Here is a 27,050-nt window from a genome sequence, read left to right as displayed (position 1 = left end):
TGTATCCCCCTTCCATTCTTAACAGCCCTGTGGTATGTATTGTTAATCTGTATCCCCCTTCCATTCTGAACAGCCCTGTGGTATGTATTGTTAATCTGTATCCCCCACCCCCTTCCATTCTAAACAGCCCTGTGGTATGTATTGTTAATCTGTATCCCCCCTGTATTGTTAATCTGCATCCCCCACCCCCTTCCATTCTGAACAGCCCTGTGGTATGTATTGTTAATCTGTATCCCCCCCCCCCTTCCATTCTGAACAGCCCTGTGGTATGTATTGTTAATCTGTATCCCCCTTCCATTCTGAACAGCCCTGTGGTATGTATTGTTAATCTGTATCCCCCACCCCCTTCCATTCTGCTTAGCCGTGTGATATATAATGTCATAATTATCTCCTGCGTGATATATAATGTCATCATTGTCTTCCGTGTGATATAATTATAATGTCATCATAATCCCCATCATTACCCCCTTTGTGATATATAATGTCATCATTATCCCCCGTGTAATATATATAATCATTATCTCCCCTGTGAGATTATATATATATATATATATATATATATATATATATATAATGCCACCATTATCTCCCCTGTCGTTATTATCCCCTGTGTAATATATGTCATCATTATCTCCCTGCATTTAACCATTTCTGCTGTTCCCAGAACACGCCCCTGCCCTTTCCATCTTCACTTCTTTATGTAGAATTCTCCCTTGTCAGCGTGACTCTTATGTGCACAACTCAATAGGCTTGTGCTCCTCTTTCCATCCATTGTGTTGTCAGGTCTGTGTTTGTACTCTTTCCATCCATTGTGTTGTCAGGTCTGTGTTTGTACTCCTCTTTCCATCCATTGTGTTGTCAGGTCTGTGTTTGTACTCCTCTTTCCATCCAGTGTGTTGTCAGGTCTGTGTTTGTACTCCTCTTTCCATCCAGTGTGTTGTCAGGTCTGTGTTTGTACTCCTCTTTCCATCCAGTGTGTTGTCAGGTCTGTGTTTGTACTCCTCTTTCCATCCAGTTTGTTGTCAGGTCTGTGTTTGTACTCCTCTTTCCATCCAGTGTGTTGTCAGGTCTGTGTTTGTACTCTTTCCATCCAGTTTGTTGTCAGGTCTGTGTTTGTACTCTTTCCATCCAGTGTGTTGTCAGGTCTGTGTTTGTACTCCTCTTTCCATCCAGTGTGTTGTCAGGTCTGTGTTTGTACACCTCTTTCCATCCAGTCAGTTGTCAGGTCTGTGTTTGTACTCCTCTTTCCATCCAGTTTGTTGTCAGGTCTGTGTTTGTACTCCTCTTTCCATCCAGTTTGTTGTCAGGTCTGTGCTTGTACTCCTCTTTCCATCCAGTTTGTTGTCAGGTCTATGTTTGTACTCTTTCCATCCAGTGTGTTGTCAGGTCTGTGTTTGTACTCCTCTTTCCATCCAGTGTGTTGTCAGGTCTATGTTTGTACTCTTTCCATCCAGTGTGTTGTCAGGTCTATGTTTGTACTCTTTCCATCCAGTGTGTTGTCAGGTCTATGTTTGTACTCTTTCCATCCAGTGTGTTGTCAGGTCTGTGTTTGTACTCTTTCCATCCAGTGTGTTGTCAGGTCTGTGTTTGTACTCCTCTTTCCATCCAGTGTGTTGTCAGGTCTGTGTTTGTACTCTTTCCATCCAGTGTGTTGTCAGGTCTGTGTTTGTACTCTTTCCATCCAGTGTGTTGTCAGGTCTGTGTTTGTACTCCTCTTTCCATCCAGTTTGTTGTCAGGTCTGTGTTTGTACTCCTCTTTCCATCCAGTGTGTTGTCAGGTCTGTGTTTGTACTCTTTCCATCCAGTTTGTTGTCAGGTCTGTGTTTGTACTCTTTCCATCCAGTGTGTTGTCAGGTCTGTGTTTGTACTCCTCTTTCCATCCAGTGTGTTGTCAGGTCTGTGTTTGTACACCTCTTTCCATCCAGTCAGTTGTCAGGTCTGTGTTTGTACTCCTCTTTCTATCCAGTTTGTTGTCAGGTCTGTGTTTGTACTCCTCTTTCCATCCAGTTTGTTGTCAGGTCTGTGTTTGTACTCCTCTTTCCATCCAGTTTGTTGTCAGGTCTATGTTTGTACTCCTCTTTCCATCCAGTGTGTTGTCAGGTCTGTGTTTGTACTCCTCTTTCCATCCAGTGTGTTGTCAGGTCTATGTTTGTACTCTTTCCATCCAGTGTGTTGTCAGGTCTATGTTTGTACTCTTTCCATCCAGTGTGTTGTCAGGTCTATGTTTGTACTCTTTCCATCCAGTTTGTTGTCAGGTCTGTGTTTGTACTCTTTCCATCCAGTGTGTTGTCAGGTCTGTGTTTGTACTCTTTCCATCCAGTGTGTTGTCAGGTCTGTGTTTGTACTCTTTCCATCCAGTGTGTTGTCAGGTCTGTGTTTGTACTCTTTCCATCCAGTTTGTTGTCAGGTCTGTGTTTGTACTCTTTCCATCCAGTTTGTTGTCAGGTCTGTGTTTGTACTCTTTCCATCCAGTTTGTTGTCAGGTCTGTGTTTGTACTCCTCTTTCCATCCAGTGTGTTGTCAGGTCTGTGTTTGTACTCTTTCCATCCAGTTTGTTGTCAGGTCTGTGTTTGTACTCCTCTTTCCATCCAGTTTGTTGTCAGGTCTGTGTTTGTACTCCTCTTTCCATCCAGTTTGTTGTCAGGTCTGTGTTTGTACTCTTTCCATCCAGTGTGTTGTCAGGTCTGTGTTTGTACTCCTCTTTCCATCCAGTGTGTTGTCAGGTCTGTGTTTGTACTCTTTCCATCCAGTGTGTTGTCAGGTCTGTGTTTGTACTCTTTCCATCCATTGTGTTGTCAGGTCTGTGTTTGTACTCCTCTTTCCATCCAGTTTGTTGTCAGGTCTATGTTTGTACTCCTCTTTCCATCCAGTGTGTTGTCAGGTCTGTGTTTGTACTCCTCTTTCCATCCAGTGTGTTGTCAGGTCTGTGTTTGTACTCCTCTTTCCATCCAGTGTGTTGTCAGGTCTGTGTTTGTACTCTTTCCATCCAGTTTGTTGTCAGGTCTGTGTTTGTACTCCTCTTTCCATCCAGTGTGTTGTCAGGTCTGTGTTTGTGCTCCTCTTTCCATCCAGTGTGTTGTCAGGTCTGTGTGTGTACTCCTCTTTCCATCCAGTTTGTTGTCAGGTCTGTGTTTGTACTCCTCTTTCCATCCAGTTTGTTGTCAGGTCTGTGTTTGTACTCTTTCCATCCAGTGTGTTGTCAGGTCTGTGTTTGTACTCCTCTTTCCATCCAGTGTGTTGTCAGGTCTGTGTTTGTACTCTTTCCATCCAGTTTGTTGTCAGGTCTGTGTTTGTACTCTTTCCATCCAGTTTGTTGTCAGGTCTATGGACGATTTGTTCCATCCCAGCTTTGTTTCCGCATCGTGTCATGTCTTTACACAGCTAAACCAGCCACATGTCTTTTCACAGACAAACCAAACTCATGCCTTTACACAGCTAAACCAACCTAATGTCTGTTCAAAGCTATATCAACATCGTGTCCTTTCATAGCTAAACCAACCTCATGTCTGTTCAAAGCTATATCAACATCGTGTCCTTTCATAGCTAAACCAACCTCATGTCTGTTCAAAGCTATATCAACATCGTGTCCTTTCATAGCTAAACCAACCTAATGGCTGTTCAAAGCTATATCAAAATCCTGTCCTTTCATTGCCAAACCATCCTCATGTCTGTTCAAAGCTATATCAACATTGTGTCCTTTCATAGCTAAACCAACCTAATGTCTGTTCAAAGCTATATCAACATCGCGTCCTTTCATAGCTAAACCAACCTAATGTCTGTTCAAAGCTATATCAACATCGTGTCCTTTCATAGCTAAACCAACCTCATGTCTGTTCAAAGCTATATCAACATCGCGTCCTTTCATAGCTACACCAACCTAATGTCTGTTCAAAGCTATATCAACATCATGTCCTTTCATAGCTAAACCAACCTAATGGCTGTTCAAAGCAATATCAAAATCCTGTCCTTTCATTGCCAAACCAACCTCATGTCTGTTCAAAGCTATATCAACATCGTGTCCTTTCATAGCTAAACCAACCTCATGTCTGTTCAAAGCTATATCAACATCGTGTCCTTTCATAGCTAAACCAACCTAATGTCTGTTCAAAGCTATATCAACATCGTGTCCTTTCATAGCTAAACCAACCTCATGTCTGTTCAAAGCTATATCAACATCGCGTCCTTTCATAGCTAAACCAACCTAATGGCTGTTCAAAGCTATATCAACATCGTGTCCTTTCATAGCTAAACCAACCTCATGTCTGTTCAAAGCTATATCAACATCGCGTCCTTTCATAGCTAAACCAACCTAATGGCTGTTCAAAGCTATATCAAAATCCTGTCCTTTCATTGCCAAACCAACCTCATGTCTGTTCAAAGCTATATCAACATCGTGTCCTTTCATAGCTAAACCAACCTCATGTCTGTTCAAAGCTATATCAACATCGCGTCCTTTCATAGCTAAACCAACCTCATGTCTGTTCAAAGCTATATCAACATCGTGTCCTTTCATAGCTAAACCAACCTCATGTCTGTTCAAAGCTATATCAACATCGTGTCCTTTCATAGCTAAACCAACCTCATGTCTGTTCAAAGCTATATCAACATTGTGTCTTTTCATAGCTAAACCAACCTCATGTCTGTTCAAAGCTATATCGACATCGTGTCCTTTCATAGCTAAACCAACCTAATGGCTGTTCAAAGCTATATCAACATCGTGTCCTTTCATAGCTAAACCAACCTAATGGCTGTTCAAAGCTATATCAAAATCCTGTCCTTTCATTGCCAAACCAACCTCATGTCTGTTCAAAGCTATATCAACATCGCGTCCTTTCATAGCTAATCCAACCTCATGTCTGTTCAAAGCTATATCAACATCGCGTCCTTTCATAGCTAAACCAACCTCATGTCTGTTCAAAGCTATATCAACATCGCGTCCTTTCATAGCTAAACCAACCTCATGTCTGTTCAAAGCTATATCAACATCATGTCCTTTCATAGCTAAACCAACCTCAGGTCTTTTCATAGCTAAACCAACCTCATCTGGTCATAGCAAAACCAACTTCACGTCTTTACACAGCTAAACCAACCTCATCTGTTCATAGCAAAACCAACCTCACGTCTTTACACAGCTAAACCAACCTCATCTGTTCATAGCAAAACCAACCTCACGTCTTTCCACTTCATCTTTTCACAGCTAAACTGATACTACATCTGAACTGAGGCCTCACAGGCTGCACTCCCCGCATTAACCTCGATGTTTGATGTTTGTAGTTTGTCAGATTTCTCCTTTCTGTTTTGACAGAGAAGACAGATTTTGGTGAACTGATCACAATCACACTGATAAACTGCTGTATCTTTATATATTATCTGACTTCATCTCCCCTTCAAGGACCTCACCAGACACACCAAGAAATGCCCTGATGGCTTCGATTGAGTTTCCATACCACTCGTCCAAGGACCTAACCAGACATCACCAAAACTGACCTGGTGACATTGTTGTTCCCATACCACTCCTCTAAGAGTACCACTAAACGTCACCATCTTTTTCCCGAATGACATCAGTATTGTTCCCAAACCACCCCTTTGGGGATTCGCTAACCATCAGCATTATTCCCCTGATGACATTGATGACGTTCTCACCAAGGGATCACTAGTACCAAGGCAGCCTCTGTTGTTGTTTTTTTTGTTTTTTGTTTGTTGGTTGGTTTTTTTTAGTTCTTCAGTCCATGGGGTGTGTGTGTGACCATGATGACACACCAGAGTGTGTGTGTGGCCATGATGACAGTCAACAGTCCGTGGCCATGCTTACAATCCAAAGTGTGTGGCAGTGGCCATGATGACAGTCAACAGTCCGTGGCCATGCTTACAATCCAAAGTGTGTGGCAGTGGCCATGATGACAGTGCACAGTGTGTGGCCATGATGACAGGCCACAGTGTGTGGCAGTGGCCATGATGACAGTCCACAGTGTGTGGCCATGATCACTGTCTGGCCATGATGACAGTCCATAGTGTGTGGCCATGATCACTGTCTGGCCATGACGACAGTCCACAGTGTGTGGCCATGATGACAGTCCACAGCGTGTGGCCATGATGACAGCCCACAGTGTGAGTGTGTGGCCATGATGACAGTCCACAGCGTGTGGCCATGATGACAGCCCACAGTGTGAGTGTGTGGCCATGATGACAGTCCACAGCGTGTGGCCATGATCACTGTCTGGCCATGATGACAGTCCACAGTGTGTGGCCATGATGACAGTCCACAGTGTGAGTGTGTGGCCATGATGACAGTCCACAGCGTGTGGCCATGATCACTGTCTGGCCATGATGACAGTCCACAGTGTGTGGCAGTGGTCATGATGACAGTCCAAAATGTGTGGCAGTGGCCATGATGACAGTACACAGTGTGTGGCCATAATGACAGTCCAAAATGTGTGGCAGTGGCCATGATGACAGTACACAGTGTGTGGCCATAATGACAGTCCAAAATGTGTGGCAGTGGCCATGATGACAGTACACAGTGTGTGGCCATGATGACAGTCTACAGTGTGTGGCCATGCTTACAGTCCCCAGTGAGTGGCAGTGGCCATGATAAGAGTACACAGTGTGTGGCCTTGATGACAGTCCACAGTGTGGCAGTGGCCATGATGACAATCTACAGTTTGTGGCCATGATGACAGTCCATGGTGTGTGGCCATTTTTAAAACTCCAGAGTGTGTGGCAGTGGCCATATTGACAGTCCACAGTATATGGCCATAATGACTGTCACGCCATGATGACAATCCACAGTGTGTGACCGTGATGACAGTCTGCAGTGTGTGGCCATGATGACAGTCTGCAGTGTGTGTGTGGCCATGATGACAGTCCACAGTGTGTGGCCATGATCACTTTCTGGCCATGATGACAGTCCTCAGTGTGTGGCAGTGGCCATATTGACAGTCCACAGTGTGAGGCCATGATGACAGTCCACAGTGTGTGGCCATGCTTACAGTCCACAGTGATTGGCAGTGGCCATTATGACAGTCCACAGTGTGTGACAGTGGCCATACTGACAGTCAACAGTGTGTGACCATACTGATAATCCACAGTGTGTGGCCATGATCACTGTCTGGCCATGATGACAGTCCACAGTGTGTGGCCATGATAACAGTCCAGAGTGTGTGGCCATGATGACAGATTACAGTGTGTGGTCATTGCAGTGGCCATGATGACAGTCCACAGTGTGGCCATGACCACAGTCCACAGTGTGAGGCCATGATGACAGTCCACAGTGTGGCCATGACCACAGTCCACAGTGTGAGGCCATGATGACAGTCCACAGTCTCTTTGTGTGTGTGTGTGTGTTTGTGTGTCCACGATGACAGTCCGCAGTGTGTGGCAGTTGCCATGTCAGTCCACAGTGTGGCAGTGGCCATGATGGCATGATGACAGTGTGTAGACATAATGACACTCTACAGTGTGTGACCAAGACGGCAGCCCACAGTGTGTGTGTGGCCATGATGACAGTCCAGTGTGTGTGGCATGGGTCATTGTGACAGTCCACACAGTCTGGACATGACGACATTCCACAGTAACTGGCAGTGGCCATGTGGCCATGAAGACAGTCAACAGTGCGTGCTAGTGGCCATGATGACAGTCCACAGTGTGTGGCAGTGGCCATGATGACAGTCCACAGTGTGTGGCAGTGGCCATGATGACAATCCACAGTGTGTGGCCATGATGACAGTGCACAGTGTGTGGCAGTGGCCATGATGACAGTCCACACTAAGTGGCAGTGGCCATGATGACAGTCCACAGTGTGTGGCCATGATGACAGTGCACAGTGTGTGGCCATGATGACAGTCCACACTAAGTGGCAGTGGCCATGATGACAGTCCACAGTGTGTGGCCATGATGACAGTCCACAGTGCGTGGCAGTGGCCATGATGACAGTCCACAGTGTGTGGCAGTGGCCATGATGACAGTCCACAGTGTGTGGCCATGATGACAGTCCACAGTGTGTGGCCATGATGACAGTCCACAGTGCGTGGCAGTGGCCATGATGACAGTCCACAGTGTGTGGCAGTGGCCATGATGACAGTCCACAGTGTGTGGCCATGATGACAGTCCACAGTGTGTGGCAGTGGCCATGATGACAATCCACAGTGTGTGGCCATGATGACAGTCCACAGTGTGTGGCCATGATGACAGTCCACAGTGTGTGGCAGTGGCCATGATGACAGTCCACAGTGTGGTGCCATGATGACAGTCCACAGTGTGTGGCCATGATGACAGTCCACAGTGTGAGTGTGTGGCCATGATGACAGTCCACAGTATGTTGCCATGATGAGTCCACAGTGTGTGGCAGTGGTCATGATGACAGTCCACAATGAGTGGTCTGAGTGTGTGCGTGTGTGCGCGCGCGCGCTCGCGCGTACGTGCATGCTTACAATCGTGCGTGCGTGTGCGTGAATACATAAACATGTTTTAGTGCTACAGTTTCCATCCAGACAGTAACTGCAATTGTCACTTTCTACGTGATATTTCTTATCAGCATCTATAGCTTCAGGAGAGAGACCTAGTGAGCACAAAGCGTCAAGCCATGTCCCAATTCAATCGTCTTCTTTTGTTCCGTCTTCGTCTTCTTACATACATACATACATACATACATACATACGAAAACAAACAACAACAACAACAAAATAATAATAAATAAATGGATAAATAAATAAATAAATAAATAAATGATGCTCGAACTATCCATTCTTTGTCCAGCGAAATATCTTTCATTCCCCAAGACTCACAGAGATCGGAACTGTTGCCTTGCCCCGTCCAAAGGTACGCCAATCTGAGAGTGCAGTGTTGACATTTATTCAGTTGTGACTCACCCACCCACCCACCCTGCCCTCGCTGCCCCTACCCTACTCGCTTCTCTGCACCTGTGACAGCTGATGACTGCTAAGTGCCCCACCATTCTATCCATGACTGCTGACAGCTACCACCTGAATGTTGACCGCCAGTTGATGAATGTTGACTGCTGACTGCCCATAGCTGACTGTTGATCGCTAGCAGCTGACTGTTGATTGCTAACAGCTGTTGATTGCTAACAGCTGACTGTTGATTGCTAACAGCTGATTGCTAACAGCTGTTGATTGCTAACAGCTTACTGTTGATTGCTAACAATCTGCTAACAGCTAATTGTTGATTGCTAACTACCGACAACTAACAGCTGACTGTTGATTGCTAACAGTGTCTGCTAACAGTTGACTGTTGATTGCTAACTGCTAACAGCTGATTGTTCATTGCTGACTGCTAACAGCTGACTGTCGATTGCTAACACTGACTGCTAACAGCTGACTTTTGATTGCTACCACTGTCTGCTAACAGCTGACTTTTGATTGCTACCACTGTCTGCTAACAGCTGACTGTCGATTGCTAACACTGTCTGTTAACAGCTGACTGTTGATTGCTAACACTGACTGCTAACAGCTGACTGTTGATTGCTACCACTGTCTGCTAACAGCTGACTGTTGATTGCTAACACTGACTGCTAACAGCTGACTGTCGATTGCTAACACTGTTAACAGTTGACTGTTGATTGCTGACTGCTAACAGCTGACTGTTGATTGCTAACACTGTCTCCTAACAGCTGACTGTCGATTGCTAACAGTGTCTGCTAACAGCTGACTGTCGATTGCTAACACTGTCTGCTAACAGCTGACTGTTGATTGCTAACAGCTGACTGTCGATTGCTAACTGCTAACAACTGACTGTTGATTCCTAACTGCTAACAGCTGACTGTCGATTGCTAACACTCTGCTAACAGCTGACTGTTGATTGCTAACAGCTGACTGTCGATTGCTAACTGCTAACAGCTGACTGTTGATTCCTAACTGCTAACAGCTGACTGTTCATTGCTGACTGCTTACCGTTAACTACCACAACCGTACTGGCCACATTCGTTCTGTTATTGATGCCCCCCGTTCACATGTACCACCCCCCTCCCCCCGTCATGAAAAGACGTACCTACAGGACAGAGCAGCAACACTCCCCATGTCCCCCCCCCCCTTCCCCGGTCATGAAAAGACGTTGCAACAGGATGGAGCAACACCCATATCCCCCCTGCCCCAACTCGACCCCCCCCCCCCCAACCGTCCCCCCTCCCCCCAGCGTCATGAAACGACGTACCTACAGAACGGAGCAAAATCCACGTCCACCCCCCCCCCCCCCCTTCATGAAACGACCACCAACACTGCCAATAGCCATTCTCTGTTGACCACCAACACTACCAATGTCCATTCCCTGCTGACCACCAACACTACCAATATCCATTCCCTGCTGACCACCAACACTACCAATGTCCATTCTCTGCTGACCACCAACACTGCCAATGTCCATTCCCTGCTGACCACCAACACTACCAATGTCCATTCCTTGCTGACCACCAACACTGCCAATGTCCATTCCCTGCTGACCACCAACACTACCAATGTCCATTCTCTGCTGACCACCAACACTACCAATATCCATTCTCTGCTGACCACCAACACTGCCAATGTCCATTCTCTGCTGACCACCAACACTACCAATGTCCATTCTCTGCTGATAACCAGCATTACCTATGTCAAACCTCTGCTGGCCACAAACACAATTTACTGTGCCCATGAATGACTTTCTGAAGTCAGAACAGCTTCACTAAGTTATACTGAGCACAAACATGTCTTTAGAAATCAAATCTGAACTTCGATGCCATTTTGTGCATATTAATACAGATAACTTTCCTAAGTCAAATCATGATTTCCTTTGTATGTCAAATCTTAGCTTGTTCTCGGGCTATCACGTGCACAGCAGGGAGTTTCCATTCTGACGTGACCCATCACACAGTGCAAAACACCACCTCATCTTTTGTTGTTCGGGGACAAGGGGCATGTCGAGAACGTAGGGTGGGGTGGAGGGGGGGGTGGGGGATAGAGGGTGGGGTGGGGGGCAAAGAGATGGGTGAGCAGAGGTGTGGGAGAGTTAACTACACCAGTTCAGGTTTTACTAAACAGTGCTCTCCTTTGGTTAGCAAGCTACACCAGTTCTGGTTCAACACAACAATCCTTTCCTATCCTTTGGAAGCTAACTACACCAGTTCTGGTTCAACACAACAATAATTTCCTTTCCTTTGGGAGTTAACTACACCAGTTCTGGTTCAACACAACAATCCTTTCCTATCCTTTGGAAGCTAACTACACCAGTTCTGGTTCAACACAACAATAATTTCCTTTCCTTTGGGAGTTAACTACACCAGTTCTGGTTCAACACAACAGTCCTTTCCTTTGGGAGTTAACTACACCAGTTCTGGTTCAACACAACAGTCCTTTCCTTTGGGAGTTAACTACACCAGTTCTGGTTCAACACAACAGTCCTTTCCTTTGGGAGTTAACTACACCAGTTCTGGTTCAACACAACAATCCTTTCCTTTGGGAGTTAACTACACCAGTTCTGGTTCAATACAACAGTCCTTTCCTTTGGGAGTTAACTACACCAGTTCTGGTTCAACACAACAATCCTTTCCTTTGGGAGTTAACTACACCAGTTCTGGTTCAACACAACAGTCCTTTCCTTTGGGAGTTAACTACACCAGTTCTGGTTGAACACAACAGTCCTTTCCTTTGGGAGTTAACTACACCAGTTCTGGTTCAACACAACAGTCCTATCCTTTGGGAGGTAACTACACCAGTTCTGGTTGAACACAACAGTCCTTTCCTTTGGGAGTTAACTACACCAGTTCTGGTTTAACACAACAGTCCTTTCCTTTGGGAGTTAACTACACCAGTTCTGGTTGAACACAACAGTCCTTTCCTTTGGGAGTTAACTACACCAGTTCTGGTTCAACACAACAATCTTTTCCTTTCCTTTGGAAGCTAACTACACCAGTTCTGGTTCAACACAACAATAATTTCCTTTCCTTTGGGAGTTAACTACACCAGTTCTGGTTCAACACAACAGTCCTTTCCTGTGTGGAGTTAACTACACCAGTTCTGGTTCAACATAACAATCCTTTCCTTTGGGAGTTAACTACACCTTTCTGGTTCAACACAACAGTCCTATCCTTTGGGAGTTAACTACACCAGTTCTGGTTCAACACAACAATCCTTTCCTTTGGGAGTTAACTACACCAGTTCTGGTTCAACACAACAGTCCTTTCCTTTGGGTAGTTAACTACACCAGTTCTGGTTCAACACAACAGTCCTTTCCTTTCCTGTGGGGAGTTAACTACACCAGTTCTGGTTCAACACAACAGTCCTTTCTTTTCCTTTGGGGAGTTAACTACACCAGTTCTGGTTCAATATGACAGTCCCTTTGGGTAGTTAACTACACCAGTTCTGGTTCAACACAACAGTCCTTTCCTTTCCTTTGGGGACTTAGCTACACCAGTTATGGTTTAACACAACAGTCTTATACTTTGTGAAAATAGCTACACCCGTCTGGTTTAACACAGCAATCCTTTCTTCTCTGGAAATTAGCTACACCAGTTCTGGTTTGACAGTCCTTTCCTGGTGGGGGAGTCAGCTGAACCAATTCTGGTTTGACAGTCCTTTCCTGGTGGGGGAGTCAGCTGAACCAATTCTGGTTTGACAGTCCTTTCCTGGTTGTGGAAGTTAGCTGAACCAATTCTGGTTTGACAGGCATTTCCTGTTTTGGGGAGTCAGCTGAACCAATTCTGGTTTGACAGTCCTTTCCTGGTTGTGGAAGTTAGCTGAACCAATTCTGGTTTGACAGGCATTTCCTGTTTTGGGGAGTCAGCTGAACCAATTCTGGTTTGACAGTCCTTTTCTGGTTAGGGAAGATAGCTGAACCAATTCTGGTTTGACAATCCTTTCCTGGTTGGGGGAGTCAGCTGAACCAGTTCTGGTTTGACAGTCCTTTCCGTTCCTCCTCCGGGCGAAACAACAGGTGTGCTGATTGGTAATTTTGGTTTTGGAACTGAATCTGGCTGTCTGGAGGTTTGGGGGTCGATACGGATTCAAATTCCAAGCTGGCTGACTGCATTGACGTATGATACAACTGCTTCAGCATGTGACGTGACAGGGACAAGACACACAGTAACTGCAGGTGTAGGACAGCTGTCAAGGTGAGGAGAACACAGGGCGTGCGCACAGAGGATGGCTCAGTGTGTGTTGGGGAACAAGTGCCAAGAACATCAATGCTAAGTCACTACACACCCAGTCCGCACAGACACAGTGGGGACACACTCTACACAACACACATGTGACACACCCACCCAGTCCACACAAATACAGTGGGGACACACTTTACACAACACGCATGTTTTACACACACACACACACACACACACACACACACACACCCTGTTCGTACAAACACAGTGGGGACACACTTTACACAACACACATGTGACACACCCACCCTGTTCGTACGAACACAGTGGGGACACACACACTCAAACTGGAAAAACACACAAGCATAGTTTGCAATGATCACATTTTCCTACAAACTTAACCTTTTTCCCCCAAGGTCGCTGTGCTTTCAAACGGGTTTATTCCTTATGGGTGATACTTTTCCAAAACTGTGCAAGCAACGACAGGTATGGCACAATGCAGGAACACAGGTGGCGAGGGCAGAGGAGCAAGGTGCAGTGTGTTAAGCCCAACAAATCACACCTTCCCTAAATGCACTTTGTCATCATATGGGTTTCCCACCCAAGGGCGGCGCCTTTCGTTCAGGAAAGTTTAACCAAAAGAAACATGGTGATGGGCGACTTCCAAGTTTCTGTACGTCTGTCATGTCTTCCAGATGTAAATCAATAAATCGAACAGACAGACAGACAGACAGACAATCGGAGCACTTTGGTGGCTCACGAAAACCAGGGCACTGTCCACTGTTTTCCAATCGCAAAACCGCTGAGATAAAGAGCAAGGAAAGCGAACGGTGAGCACATGACGCTAAGTGCATTTAGATGTGCACGCGCGCGCGTATCTGTGAGTCAGTGAGTGAGAGAGAGAGAGAGAGAGAGTGTGTGTGTGTGTGTGTGTGTGTGTGTGACGACAGACAATGAAGAGAATGTAAACTCCCTGCTCATGCTGCACTGCTCAGTGAAGTCAGCAGTGACTAATGAGACAAACAGCTGTCTTCGTTTCCCTCCGATACCCTCAGTGAAGTCAGCAGTGACTAATGAGACAAACAGCTGTCTTCCTTTCCCTCAGATACCCTCAGTGAAGTCAGCAGTGACTAATGAGACAAACAGCTGTCTTCCTTTCCCTCCGATACCCTCAGTGAAGTCAGCAGTGACTAATGAGACAAACAGCTGTCTTCGTTTCCCTCAGATACCCTCAGTGAAGTCAGCAGTGACTAATGAGACAAACAGCTGTCTTCGTTTCCCTCAGATACACTCAGTGAAGTCAGCAGTGACTAATGAGACAAACAGCTGTCTTCGTTTCCCTCAGATACACTCAGTGAAGTCAGCAGTGACTAATGAGACAAACAGCTGTCTCCACTCCCTCAGATACACTCACAAACAGCTGTCTTCACTCCCTCAGATACACTCAGTTCTGTCATATTTGAACTTCCCTGTCCCTAACCAGCGCTTCAAACACCTGCTGTGACACAACAGTATTAACACTTCAAAGAAACTGTTTCAGTGTAGTTTATAAACACGACAAACCCTTGAAGGGAATAACTATGACACAAGATCATGCGGTATATCGTACAAGAGACGATATTTTAGAAATAAAAAAGTGTTGTTTTTTCTGGAAAAAGAAAATCAATGTTGCCATAACTTCGCACTCTAACATAAAGCATAGGCACACGTGTTCAAGCCAATGCTACTAGCGAAATGTTTATTTGGTGATTCATATATAGTTTATGCTCCTGACATGGTTTCACAGAAAGTGGCATGAAATATTACTTCATCTCAACATTATAAATTGTTTGAACCCACAAACAGCAATTTGCAGCAGGATCTGGTCTGAGTTGATCGCTACTAACTACCCTCCCCTGAGTCCTAAACAGACCCTCCACCCTCCTCTATGTCCTAAACAGACCCTCCACCCTCCCCCCTGTGTCCTAAACAGACCCTCCACCCTCCCCTGTGTCCTAAACAGACCCTCCACCCTCCTCTCTTTGTCCTAAACAGACACTCCACCCTCCTCTATGTCCTAAACAGACCCTCCACCCTCCTCTGTGTCCTAAACAGACCCTCCACCCTCCCCTGTGTCCTAAACAGACCCTCCACCCTCCCCTGTCCTAAACAGACCCTCCACCCTCCCCTGTCCTAAACAGACCCTCCACCCTCCCCTGTCCTAAACAGACCCTCCACCCTCCCCTGTGTCCTAAACAGACCCTCCACCCTCCTCTCTTTGTCCTAAACAGACACTCCACCCTCCTCTGTGTCCTAAACAGACCCTCCACCCTCCTCTCTTTGTCCTAAACAGACACTCCACCCTCCTCTGTGTCCTAAACAGACCCTCCACCCTCCTCTGTGTCCTAAACAGACCCTCCACCCTCCTCTCTTTGTCCTAAACAGACCCTCCACCCTCCTCTGTGTCCTAAACAGACCCTCCACCCTCCTCTATGTCCTAAACAGACCCTCCACCCTCCTCTGTGTCCTAAACAGACCCTCCACCCTCCCCTGTCCTAAACAGACCCTCCACCCTCCCCTGTGTCCTAAACAGACCCTCCACCCTCCCCTGTGTCCTAAACAGACCCTCCACCCTCCTCTCTTTGTCCTAAACAGACACTCCACCCTCCTCTATGTCCTAAACAGACCCTCCACCCTCCTCTGTGTCCTAAACAGACCCTCCACCCTCCCCTGTCCTAAACAGACCCTCCCCCCTCCCCTGTGTCCTAAACAGACCCTCCACCCTCCCCTCTTTGTCCTAAACAGACACTCCACCCTCCTCTATGTCCTAAACAGACCCTCCACCCTCCTCTCTTTGTCCTAAACAGACACTCCACCCTCCTCTATGTCCTAAACAGACCCTCCACCCTCCTCTGTGTCCTAAACAGACCCTCCACCCTCCCCTGTGTCATAAACAGACCCTCCACCCACCCATCTCTGTGCCATTACAGACCCCATCCTAACATGGCAACACCCCCTGTGCCATTACAGACCCCATCCTAACATGGCTACACCCCCTCTGCCAATACAGACACCATCCTAACATGGCTGCACCCCCTCTGCCATTACAGACCCCATCCTAACATGGCAACACCACCTGTGCCATTACAGACCCCATCCTAATATGGCAACACTCCCTCTGCCATTACAGACCCCATCCTAACATGGCAACACCACCTGTGCCATTACATACCCCATCGTAACATGGCAACACCCCCTGTGCCATTACAGACCCCATCCCAACATGGCTACACCCCCTGTGCCATTACAGACCCCATCCTAACATGGCAACACTCCCTGTACTATTACAGGCCCCATCCTAACATGGCTACACCCCCTGTGCCATTACAGACCCCATCGTAACATGGCAACACCCCCTGTGCCATTACAGACCCCATCCTAACATGGCAACACCCCCTGTGCCATTACAGACCCAATCCTAACATGGCAACACTCCCTGTACTATTACAGGCCCCATCCTAACATGGCTACACCACCTGTGCCATTACAGACCCCATCGTAACATGGCAACACCCCCTGTGCATTACAGACCCCATCCTAACATGGCTGCACCCCCTGTGCCATTACAGGCCCCATCCTAACATGGCTGCACCCCCTCTGCCATTACAGACCCCATCCTAACATGGCAACACTCCCTCTGCCATTACAGACCCCATCCTAACATGGCAACACAACCTGCGCCATTACAGACCCCATCGTAACATGGCAACACTCCCTGTACCACTACAGACCCCATCCTAACATGGCTACACCCCCTGTGCCATTACAGACCCCATCCTAACATGGCTACACCCCCTGTGCCATTACAGACACCATCCTAACATGGCAACACCCCCTGTGCCATTACAGACCCCATCGTAACATGGCTACACCCCCTGTGCCATTACAGACCCCATCCTAACATGGCAACACTCCCTGTACTATTACAGACCCCACCCTAACATGGCAACACCCCCTGTGCCATTACGGACCCCATCCTAACATGGCTGATGGCTTCACCTCTTCTTCTGATGTCCTGACAGACCCCATCCTGACATGATGTACTACTACACCTCCCTCCCACCACCCCCTCTGACTTGATGTAAGTCTGACATGATGTCACCTCCCCCCACCCCCCCTGCTACTCCTCCCCCCCGCCCCCGCGTCCTGACAGACCATAGTCTGACTTTATGAAAATCTGACATGATGTCACCTCCCCCCACCCTTTCCCTCTCACCCCCATAGTCTGTCATGATGTACTGCTACTCCACGCCCCCCGTGTCCTGACAGACCATAGTCTGACATGATGTACTGATAACCCCCCCACCCCCTGTCCTGACAGACCATAGTCTGACCTGATGTACTGCTACCCCCCTCCCCCCTGTCCTGACAGACCATAGTCAGACATGATGTACTGCTACCCCCCCCCCCCCCCGCCACCCCCGTGTCCTGATAGACCGTAGTTTGACCTGATGCACTGCTACTCTCCTCCCCCCCACCCCCGTGTCCTGACAGACCATAGTCTGACCTGATGTACTGCTACCCCCCCACCCCCCATGTCCTGACAGACCACAGTCTGACCTGATGTACTGCTACCGCCCTCCCCCATGTCCTGACAGACCATAGTCTGACCTGATGTACTGCTACCCCTCTCCCCCCCCCCATGTCCTGACAGACCATAGTCTGACCTGATGTACTGCTACCCCCCCCCCCCCCCCATGTCCTGACAGACCATAGTCTGACCTGATGTACTGCTACCCCCCCTCCCCCATGTCCTGACAGACCATAGTCTCACATGATGTACTGCTAACCCCCCCCCCCCATGTCCTGACAGACCATAGTCTCACATGATGTACTGCTAACCCCCCCCCTCCCCCATGTCCTGACAGACCATAGTCTGACATGATGTACTGCTACCCCCCCTCCTTGTCCGGACAGACCATAGTCTGTCATGATGTACTGCTAACCCCCCCCCCCTCGTCCTAACAGACTATAGTCTGGCCTGATGTACTGCTACCCTCCTCCCCCCCACCCCCGTGTCCGGACAGACCATAGTCTGACATGATGTACTGCTAACCCCCCCCCTCCCCCCCCTTGTCCTAACATACTATAGTCTGGCCTGATGTACTGCTACCCTCCTCCCCCCCCACCCCCGTGTCCTGACAGACTATAGTCTGACATGATGTACTGACACATCCCCCTCCCATGTCCTGTCAGACCATAGTCTGACATGATGCACTGCTACACCCCCCCACCCCCACGCCCCTGTGTCCTGACAGACCCCAGCAGGGATAAGCCTGGTGCCGTGGGGGGGGGGGGGGGGGAGTAGGGCAGGAAGAGGGGGATAAAAAAAAAGCAACCGGAAATGACGTGCATGCTCTTACCTTGGCCATGTCCACCAACGTGCTCTGGTTCTCCATCAGCTTGCGCTGGTCCATCTTGACTCGCCGCAAACTTCACCACACAGACACACACACACACACACACACACACACACACGGTTAAACATGTTTATCCTGATATTGATGATCACTGAAATCATGGATGCATCAATTGATACAAATCAAGTCATGTAAGAAATAGTCATCCAGATTTATAAATCCAACGAGACAGGCTGGGTCATAATGCTGGTTCCAGGATAGGTGCGAACACTCACCCGTATATTGCCTGCAGGAACGTCCCCTGGTGGAACTGGAACACACCTGGGTATTGCCTGCAGGAACGTCCCCTGGTGGAACTGGAACACACCTGGGTATTGCCTGCAGGAACTTCCTCTGGTGGAACTGGAACACTCACCTGGGTATTGCCTGCAGGAACGTCCCCTGGTGGAACTGGAACACACCTGGGTATTGCCTGCAGGAACTTCCTCTGGTGGAACTGGAACACTCACCTGTGTATTGCCTGCAGGAACTTCCTCTGGTGGGAGCGCACCTTGTTGGCGTTGACCTTCTTCACCAGCTTGGTGTACTTGTAGATCAGCCACGTCTCCCGCAGCACGTTGGCTGCAGCGTTCTTCAACTGCAACATGGCGCAGTCACGTGACTCCTCACCGCATGCTCCGTCATCACACAGCAGGATAGCAACCATACTGGTCACATGGTCAAACCATATCAGTCCCGGTCACACGGCAACACTACACTACTACACAACACATTATCACAAACCAGTCTATCATCTTATCTGTATGTCGCATTATTACATAACAGCTGAAGGTATCCCATCAAGAGATTGCCGATCTACTCATGGTAGTATCAAACAAAATATCTACCAATGGCATTATGTTACTGGCTGGCAGTGTCAGATAACTACCAATGGCATTATGTTACTGGCTGTCAAGGTATCAGATAACTACCAATGGCATTATGTTACTGGCTGGCACAGTGTTAGATAACTACCAATGACATTATGTTACTGGCTGGCACAGTGTCAGATAACTACCAATGGCATTATGTTACTGGCTGGCACAGTGTCAAATAACTACTAATGGCATTACGTTACTGGCTGTCACAGTGTCAGAGAACTACTAATGGCATTACGTTACTGGCTGTCACAGTGTCAAATAACTACTAATGGCATTACGTTACTGGCTGGCACAGTGTCAAATAACTACTAATGGCATTACGTTACTGGCTGTCACAGTGTCAAATAACTACTAATGGCATTACGTTACTGGCTGGCACAGTGTCGGAGAACTACTAATGGCATTATGTTACTGGCTGGCACAGTGTCGGAGAACTACTAATGGCATTACGTTACTGGCTGTCACAGTGTCAAATAACTACTAATGGCATTACGTTACTGGCTGTGACAATGTCAGAGTACTGCTGACGGCATTATGTTACTGGTCATCACAGCGTCAGATAACTGCTGATGACATTGTTACTGGCTGTGACAGAACCGGGTATCGGCTGCCACGCCTTTGCTGTCAAACTGATGGGCACTATACCGCAACATGTCTGTGGTGCCGGCACAATCCCCACTAATATCAGTCTATAGTCAGTTGATCCTCCAGGGGGCTGACATTCTTCCAGTTTGCCAGCTTCGTTCTATCCCGGGGGAAACAACTCCTGTGTGCTTTCAGTTGAATGTCTGCTTGGATTCTGCTTTTCTTTTGTCTGCTTGCTATGTACAATTGTCAAAACAGTCGGTTAATGTCAGGATTATTTCTGCTGTCAGTGGCGTTGATGCACTGCTATGGTGACGGTAATGTCAGGATTATTTCTGTCGTCAGTAGCGTTGATGCACTGCATTGGTGACAGCAATGTCAGGATTATTTCTGTCGTCAGTGGCGTTGATGCACTGCTATGGTGACGGTAATGTCAGGATTATTTCTGCTGTCAGTGGCGTTGATGCACTGCTATGGTGACGGTAATGTCAGGATTATTTCTGCCGTCAGTGGCGTTGATGCACTGCTATGGTGACGGTGATGTCAGGATTATTTCTGCTGTCAGTAGCGTTGATGCACTGCTATGGTGACGGTATTGTCAGGATTATTTCTGCTGTCAGTAGCGTTGATGCACTGCTATGGTGACGGTGATGTCGGGATTATTTCTGCTGTCAGTGGCGTTGATGCACTGCTATGGTGACGGTGATGTCAGGATTATTTCTGCTGTCAGTAGCGTTGATGCACTGCTATGGTGACGGTGATGTCGGGATTATTTCTGCTGTCAGTGGCGTTGATGCACTGCTATGGTGACGGTGATGTCAGGATTATTTCTGCCGTCAGTGGCGTTGATGCACTGCTATGGTGACGGTGATGTCAGGATTATTTCTGCTGTCAGTGGCGTTGATGCACTGCTATGGTGACGGTAATGTCAGGATTATTTCTGCCGTCAGTGGCGTTGATGCACTGCTATGGTGACGGTGATGTCAGGATTATTTCTGTCGTCAGTGGCGTTGATGCACTGCTATGGTGACGGGAATGTCAGGATTATTTCTGCTGTCAGTGGCGTTGATGCACTGCTATGGTGACGGTAATGTCAGGATTATTTCTGCTGTCAGTGGCGTTGATGCACTGCTATGGTGACGGTAATGTCAGGATTATTTCTGCTGTCAGTGGCGTTGATGCACTGCTATGGTGACGGTGATGTCAGGATTATTTCTGTCGTCAGTAGCGTTGATGCACTGCATTGGTGACAGCAATGTCAGGATTATTTCTGTCGTCAGTGGCGTTGATGCACTGCTATGGTGACGGTAATGTCAGGATTATTTCTGTCGTCAGTGGCGTTGATGCACTGCTATGATGACGGTAATGTCAGGATTATTTCTGCTGTCAGTGGCGTTGATGCACTGCTATGGTGACGGTAATGTCAGGATTATTTCTGCTGTCAGTAGCGTTGATGCACTGCTATAGCAAGAAGTCTTAATCAATAATAATAAATAAAATGGTGACTGCTACATGGGGTCAGGGTGTGGGGGTGGGGGTGGGGGGTGGAGGCCAGAGGTGACGTGGGGCTGGAGGCTTCATGGGATCCCGATGGTGACACTGTGACTGTTCTTTGCTGGCCCTGTGTTTGTCCAAGACTTCCCAATACAGGGCTCAGCAAGTGAAAGGGGGCGAAGGTGGGGGGTTGGGGGGCCCGGGGGGGGCGGGGGGGGGGGGGGGGGTTGCAGCATTTTGATAGAAATGTCAGCAGTCGTGAGTGTTTCCTGGATAACTGACGGTTGATCACATTCCCTAAATAAATAGCCACTGTCCCTTTGAAAAATAATTATCATGGTGATGATGATGATGACGATGATGACGAAAACAAAACCAACAAAACCAACAGCAGTCAGTGCAGTCAGCAGTCAGCAGCTACGTTAGACCGACGGTCTGTGTGGTCAGCAGCTCTCTCTCTCAGTGTCAGCATGGAGCAAACAACATGGAGGTCTGCCAGCTGACATTTGTGTTTGGGTTTCTTGTGTGTGTGTGTGTGTGTGTGTGTGTGTGTGTGAATAGAATAGAACAGAACCGAATAGATTTTATTGTCATGAAACCTTAAGGTTTATAAGACACAAGTGCAATGGTAAATGAATGAATGAATGAAAAACACACAATTAATCAATCAATTAATGCAATAAACAATTTTTCCTAATCTTGTTTGTATATATTCATCATCTGTTAGCATCACCTGACTGGGAATATTTCCTGTGTTATTCGAATTTTGAATATCTTTTCAAAATGGTTGCTTTCAGGTCTTATATTTAATACAATGATCATGAAGATGGATTTCGTCTTCCAGTATGTTACACTTGTTGCACAATCCGTCTTTTTGTGGAATATTTAAATATCTACCTTTCTCAATCTTTAGGTCATGAGCGCTTATTCTGAGTTTCGTTAAAGCTTGTCTGTGTTTTGTATCTGATATATTTAAAAGATAGGTTTCAGTTTTGTACTCTGCTACAATCGTACTGTAAAATTTTAGCTTTAATGGGGTTTTTTCTCTTTTATCTTTCCAGAGTTTGATATATTCATTTTCTAATTTTTGATATACCACGTACGTATTTCAGTCTATGTACGCTGAATGTGAATGTGATCAAGGCCTATAATTTCGAGTATCTTTCTAACAAACATCAACCATGGGGAAGTTGTATTTTCTTGTTGGTAATAAATTAATTACTATGTGGACTTATATAATTTGTTGACGAGGGAAGTTTCTGGTAACTGAATTATGTGAATCCAATATGTAATAATTCGGCATATTATCTTTAAACTTATTTGGGAATCTGCCCAATTCACCTAACACAGGAAGTACCATAGTTGGGTATTTTTGTACTCCAAGTATTTGCTCACATAATTTAATGTGTAATTTTTCATGTGGAAACTTATTCGATAAGCAGTCGTTAAAAAGATGTGCTAAATCGAAAGAATCATCTGTTTTGACTTGGTAAGGTAACCATACCTCCGCCCCATACATCGATATCAGCGTTATCAAAGTATCATTCAGCTGAGATATGGTACCTGATTTGATGTTGACATTTTTTAATGTTCTTCGCAATGTATGCAATGCTTTGTTTGCTTGTTTAGTTAGGTGTTCATGTGCTCTTATCAGACTTCCACTTTTGTGGAATATAACTCCTAAATATTTATATTCTTCTGCTGTTTGTATTTCTATCTTCCCCACAGTAAAAAATATATTGGTATTTTTGGGTCAGATCTTGTCTTGCAGTCAGTGGTGGTGAGCAGAGGAAGGCAGTCAGTGTTAGTGAGCAGAGGAAGGCAGTCAGTGGTGGTGAGCAGAGGAAGGCAGTCAGTGGTGGTGAGCAGAGGAAGGCAGTCAGTGTTAGTGAGCAGAGGAAGGCAGTCAGTGGTGGTGAGCAGAGGAAAGCAGTCAGTGGTGGTGAGCAGAGGAAGGCAGTCAGTGGTGGTGAGCAGAGGAAGGCAGTCAGTGTTGGTGAGCAGAGGAAGGCAGTCAGTTTTAGTGAGCAGAGGAAGGCAGTCAGTGGTGGTGAGCAGAGGAAAGCAGTCAGTGGTGGTGAGCAGAGGAAGGCAGTCAGTGTTAGTGAGCAGAGGAAGGCAGTCAGTGGTGGTGAGCAGAGGAAAGCAGTCAGTGGTGGTGAGCAGAGGAAGGCAGTCAGTGTTAGTGAGCAGAGGAAGGCAGTCAGTGGTGGTGAGCAGAGGAAGGCAGTGGCTGCAGTCAGTGGGGGCGAAATGTGCTGTCACAGGCCCATTGATTTTTGCTGGCCCTGTCATCTGACGATGCCGTTGTGGCGGACGGGTCGCGGCTGACATCAGGTACAAAGCTGCTTTTGTTTGCACTTAGGAGCACTGTGTTAATTAGTTATTGATTGCTTAATGGCAAGGAAGCAATGAGGGAAGCCACTCCTAAATAGTTACCACAGTTTATGTACATTGATGTTTTGTTGTTGCTGCTGCTACTGTTGCTGTTGTTGTTTTGCTGTTGTTGTTGATTATTGATTTCGCCATTTTTGCTGCTTAGCGTACTACTTTGATGATGATGATGATGACGATGACGATGAAATCATCGATTCCACTGTTGTTGTTGTATTTGCGACAAACTTTCCCAACAAATCCCTAACTGCTGTTCCAATGATGCACGCACGCACTTACGCACGTACTCACGCACACAGACACGGACAGGAAGACAAGATGCATACATAGTGTGGAGGCCTGGAGAGGCAGAAGAGGAGCGGACACAGCAGCCAGCCCTGCAGGACACAGCAGGGAGTGCCCAGGCCCTCTGAAGGTCACAGCTCTCTGCTGTCGCCCTTTCTCTTATTGATCGCCTGCCTCACTCCTAGCAGACGACAGCCGTTCCCCACTATCACAACCACCCCCCCCCCCCGCCCCCCTCCCCCCCCTCTGTCCCTTCATTTCAATGTCTGACTTTGTGGCAGACCTCAGTAAGGTGCCACCTGCTAGAGGCACGTCATTTTCACAGTTATAACTTGCTCATAAAACGTCATTTTCACCCTTATACCTCGTTCATGACTATACCTTGCTCATAACACGTCATTTTCACCGTTATACCTTGTTCATGACACGGCCTTTTTCAGAGTTATACCTTGTTCATGACACGTCGTTTTCACCCTTATACCTTGTTCATGACACGTCATTTTATACCTTGTTCATGACACGTCATTTTCAGAGTTATACCTTGTTCATGACACGTCATTTTCACCCTTATACCTTGTTCATGACACGTCATTTTCACCGTTATATCTTCCTCGTGACACGTCATTTTCAGAGTTATACCTTCCTCATGACAAGTCATTTTCACCGTTATACCTTCCTCATGACACGTCATTTTCAGAGTTATACCTTGTTCATGACACGTCATTTTCACCGTTATACCTTCCTCATGACACGTCATTTTCACCGTTATACCTTGTTCGTCACACGTCATTTTCACCGTTATACCTGGTTCATGACACGTCATTTTCACCGTTATACCTTGTTCGTGACACGTCATTTTCACCGTTATACCTTGTTCGTGACACGTCATTTTCACCGTTATACCTGGTTCATGACACGTCATTTTCACCGTTATACCTTGCTCATGACGCGTTATTTTCGCCATTATACCTTTATCAAGGAACTTCTTCTTCTTCTGCGTTCGTGGGCTGCAACTCCCACGTTCACTCGTATGTACACGAGTGGGCTTTTACGTGCATGACCGTTTTTACCCCGCCATGTAGGCAGCCATACTCCGTTTTCGGGGGTTATCAAGGAACAACCATCTTCATAGCAACATACTGTAACACCCTTTACCAAAGAACAACAATCTCCATAGCAACATACTGTAACACCCTTTATCAAGGAACAACCATCTCTATAGTCACATACTGTAACACCCTTTATCAAGGAACAACCATCTCTATAGCCACATACTGTAACACCCTTTATCAACACCCTTTATCAAAGAACAACAATCTCCAGAGCCACACACTGTAACACCCTTTATCAAAGAACAACCATATTCATAGGCACATACTGTCACACCCTTTATCAAAGAACAACCATCTTCATAGCTACATACTGTCACACCTTTTATCAAAGAACAGCCCTCTTCATAGCCACATACTGTCACACCCTTTATCAAAGAACAACCCTCTTCATAGCTACATACTGTCACACCCTTTATCAAGGAACAGCCCTCTTCATAGCCACATACTGTCACACCCTTTATCAAGGAACAGCCCTCTTCATAGCCACATACTGTCTCACCCTTTATCAAGGAACAACCCTCTTCATAGCCACATACTGTCACACCCTTTATCAAGGAACAACCCTCTTCATAGCCACATACTGTCACACCCTTTATCAAGGAACAACCCTCTTCATAGCCACATACTGTCACACCCTTTATCAAGGAACAACCCTCTTCATAGCTACATACTGTCACACCCTTTATCAAGGAACAGCCCTCTTCATAGCCACATACTGTCACACCCTTTATCAAGGAACAGCCCTCTTCATAGCCACATACTGTCACACCCTTTATCAAGGAACAACCCTCTTCATAGCCACATACTGTCACACCCTTTATCAAGGAACAACCCTCTTCATAGCCACATACTGTCACACCCTTTATCAAGGAACAACCCTCTTCATAGCCACATATTGTCACACCCTTTATCAAGTAACAACCCTCTTCATAGGCACATACCGTCACCCCCTTTATCGAAGAACAACCATCTTCATAGCAACATACTGTCACACCTTTTATCAAAGAACAGCCCTCTTCATAGCCACATATTGTCACACCCTTTATCAAGGAACAACCCTCTTCATAGCCACATACTGTCACACCCTTTATCAAGGAACAACCATCTTCATAGCAACATACTGTCACACCTTTTATCAAAGAACACCCCTCTTCATAGCCACATACTGTCACACCCTTTATCAAGGAACAACCCTCTTCATAGCCACATACTGTCACACCCTTTATCAAGGAACAACCCTCTTCATAGCCACATACTGTCACACCCTTTATCAAGGAACAACCCTCTTCATAGCCACATACTGTCACACCCTTTATCAAGGAACAACCCTCTTCATAGCCACATACTGTCACACCCTTTATCAAGGAACAACCCTCTTCATAGCCACCCTTTATCAAGGAACAACCCTCTTCATAGCCACATACTGTCACACCCTTTATCAAGACAATCTGGTAAAAGATGGGGGCGCAAACGCAGTGAGACTGACTGTTGCAACTGAGTCCAAAATAAAGTCTTCTGGTGAAAACGTCCGTTGAATTTTACGAACTGAATCTGCCTGCTGTCGGCTGTGGACAGGCAGTGAACGGACGTGTCGTAGATTCTACACACACAGCCGCACTGCTCAGTGGATGGAGGAGAATTTGGCCATGCATACAACAACGATGCTGAGTGGACATTTATTCCTCCTTTGGGAAGAGGAACACACAAATCGATTACAGCGCGCGCGCGCGCGTACACACACACACACACACACACACACACACACACACACACA

The 27,050-nt window shown here is 46.8% G+C and overlaps 1 protein-coding gene across 4 annotated transcripts in view; it reads right to left on the bottom strand.

Moving 5' to 3' along the window:
* Positions 1-27,050, bottom strand: part of LOC143297321 (small conductance calcium-activated potassium channel protein 1-like) — a 197,915-nt gene that overhangs the window by 25,427 nt on the left and 145,438 nt on the right. For all 4 annotated transcript variants that reach the window (XM_076609606.1, XM_076609608.1, XM_076609607.1 and 1 more), the window contains 2 exons: positions 18,996-19,123; positions 18,490-18,559 (listed from right to left, as the gene is read on the bottom strand). In XM_076609606.1, the coding sequence (XP_076465721.1) occupies positions 18,490-18,559; positions 18,996-19,123 (198 nt within the window). The remainder of the gene's footprint in view (positions 1-18,489; positions 18,560-18,995; positions 19,124-27,050) is intronic.

The sequence above is a fragment of the Babylonia areolata genome, chromosome 22 (assembly GCF_041734735.1).
Source record: "Babylonia areolata isolate BAREFJ2019XMU chromosome 22, ASM4173473v1, whole genome shotgun sequence".
Taxonomy (NCBI): domain Eukaryota; kingdom Metazoa; phylum Mollusca; class Gastropoda; order Neogastropoda; family Buccinidae; genus Babylonia; species Babylonia areolata.
This window is presented reverse-complemented; position numbering and strand designations above follow the sequence as displayed.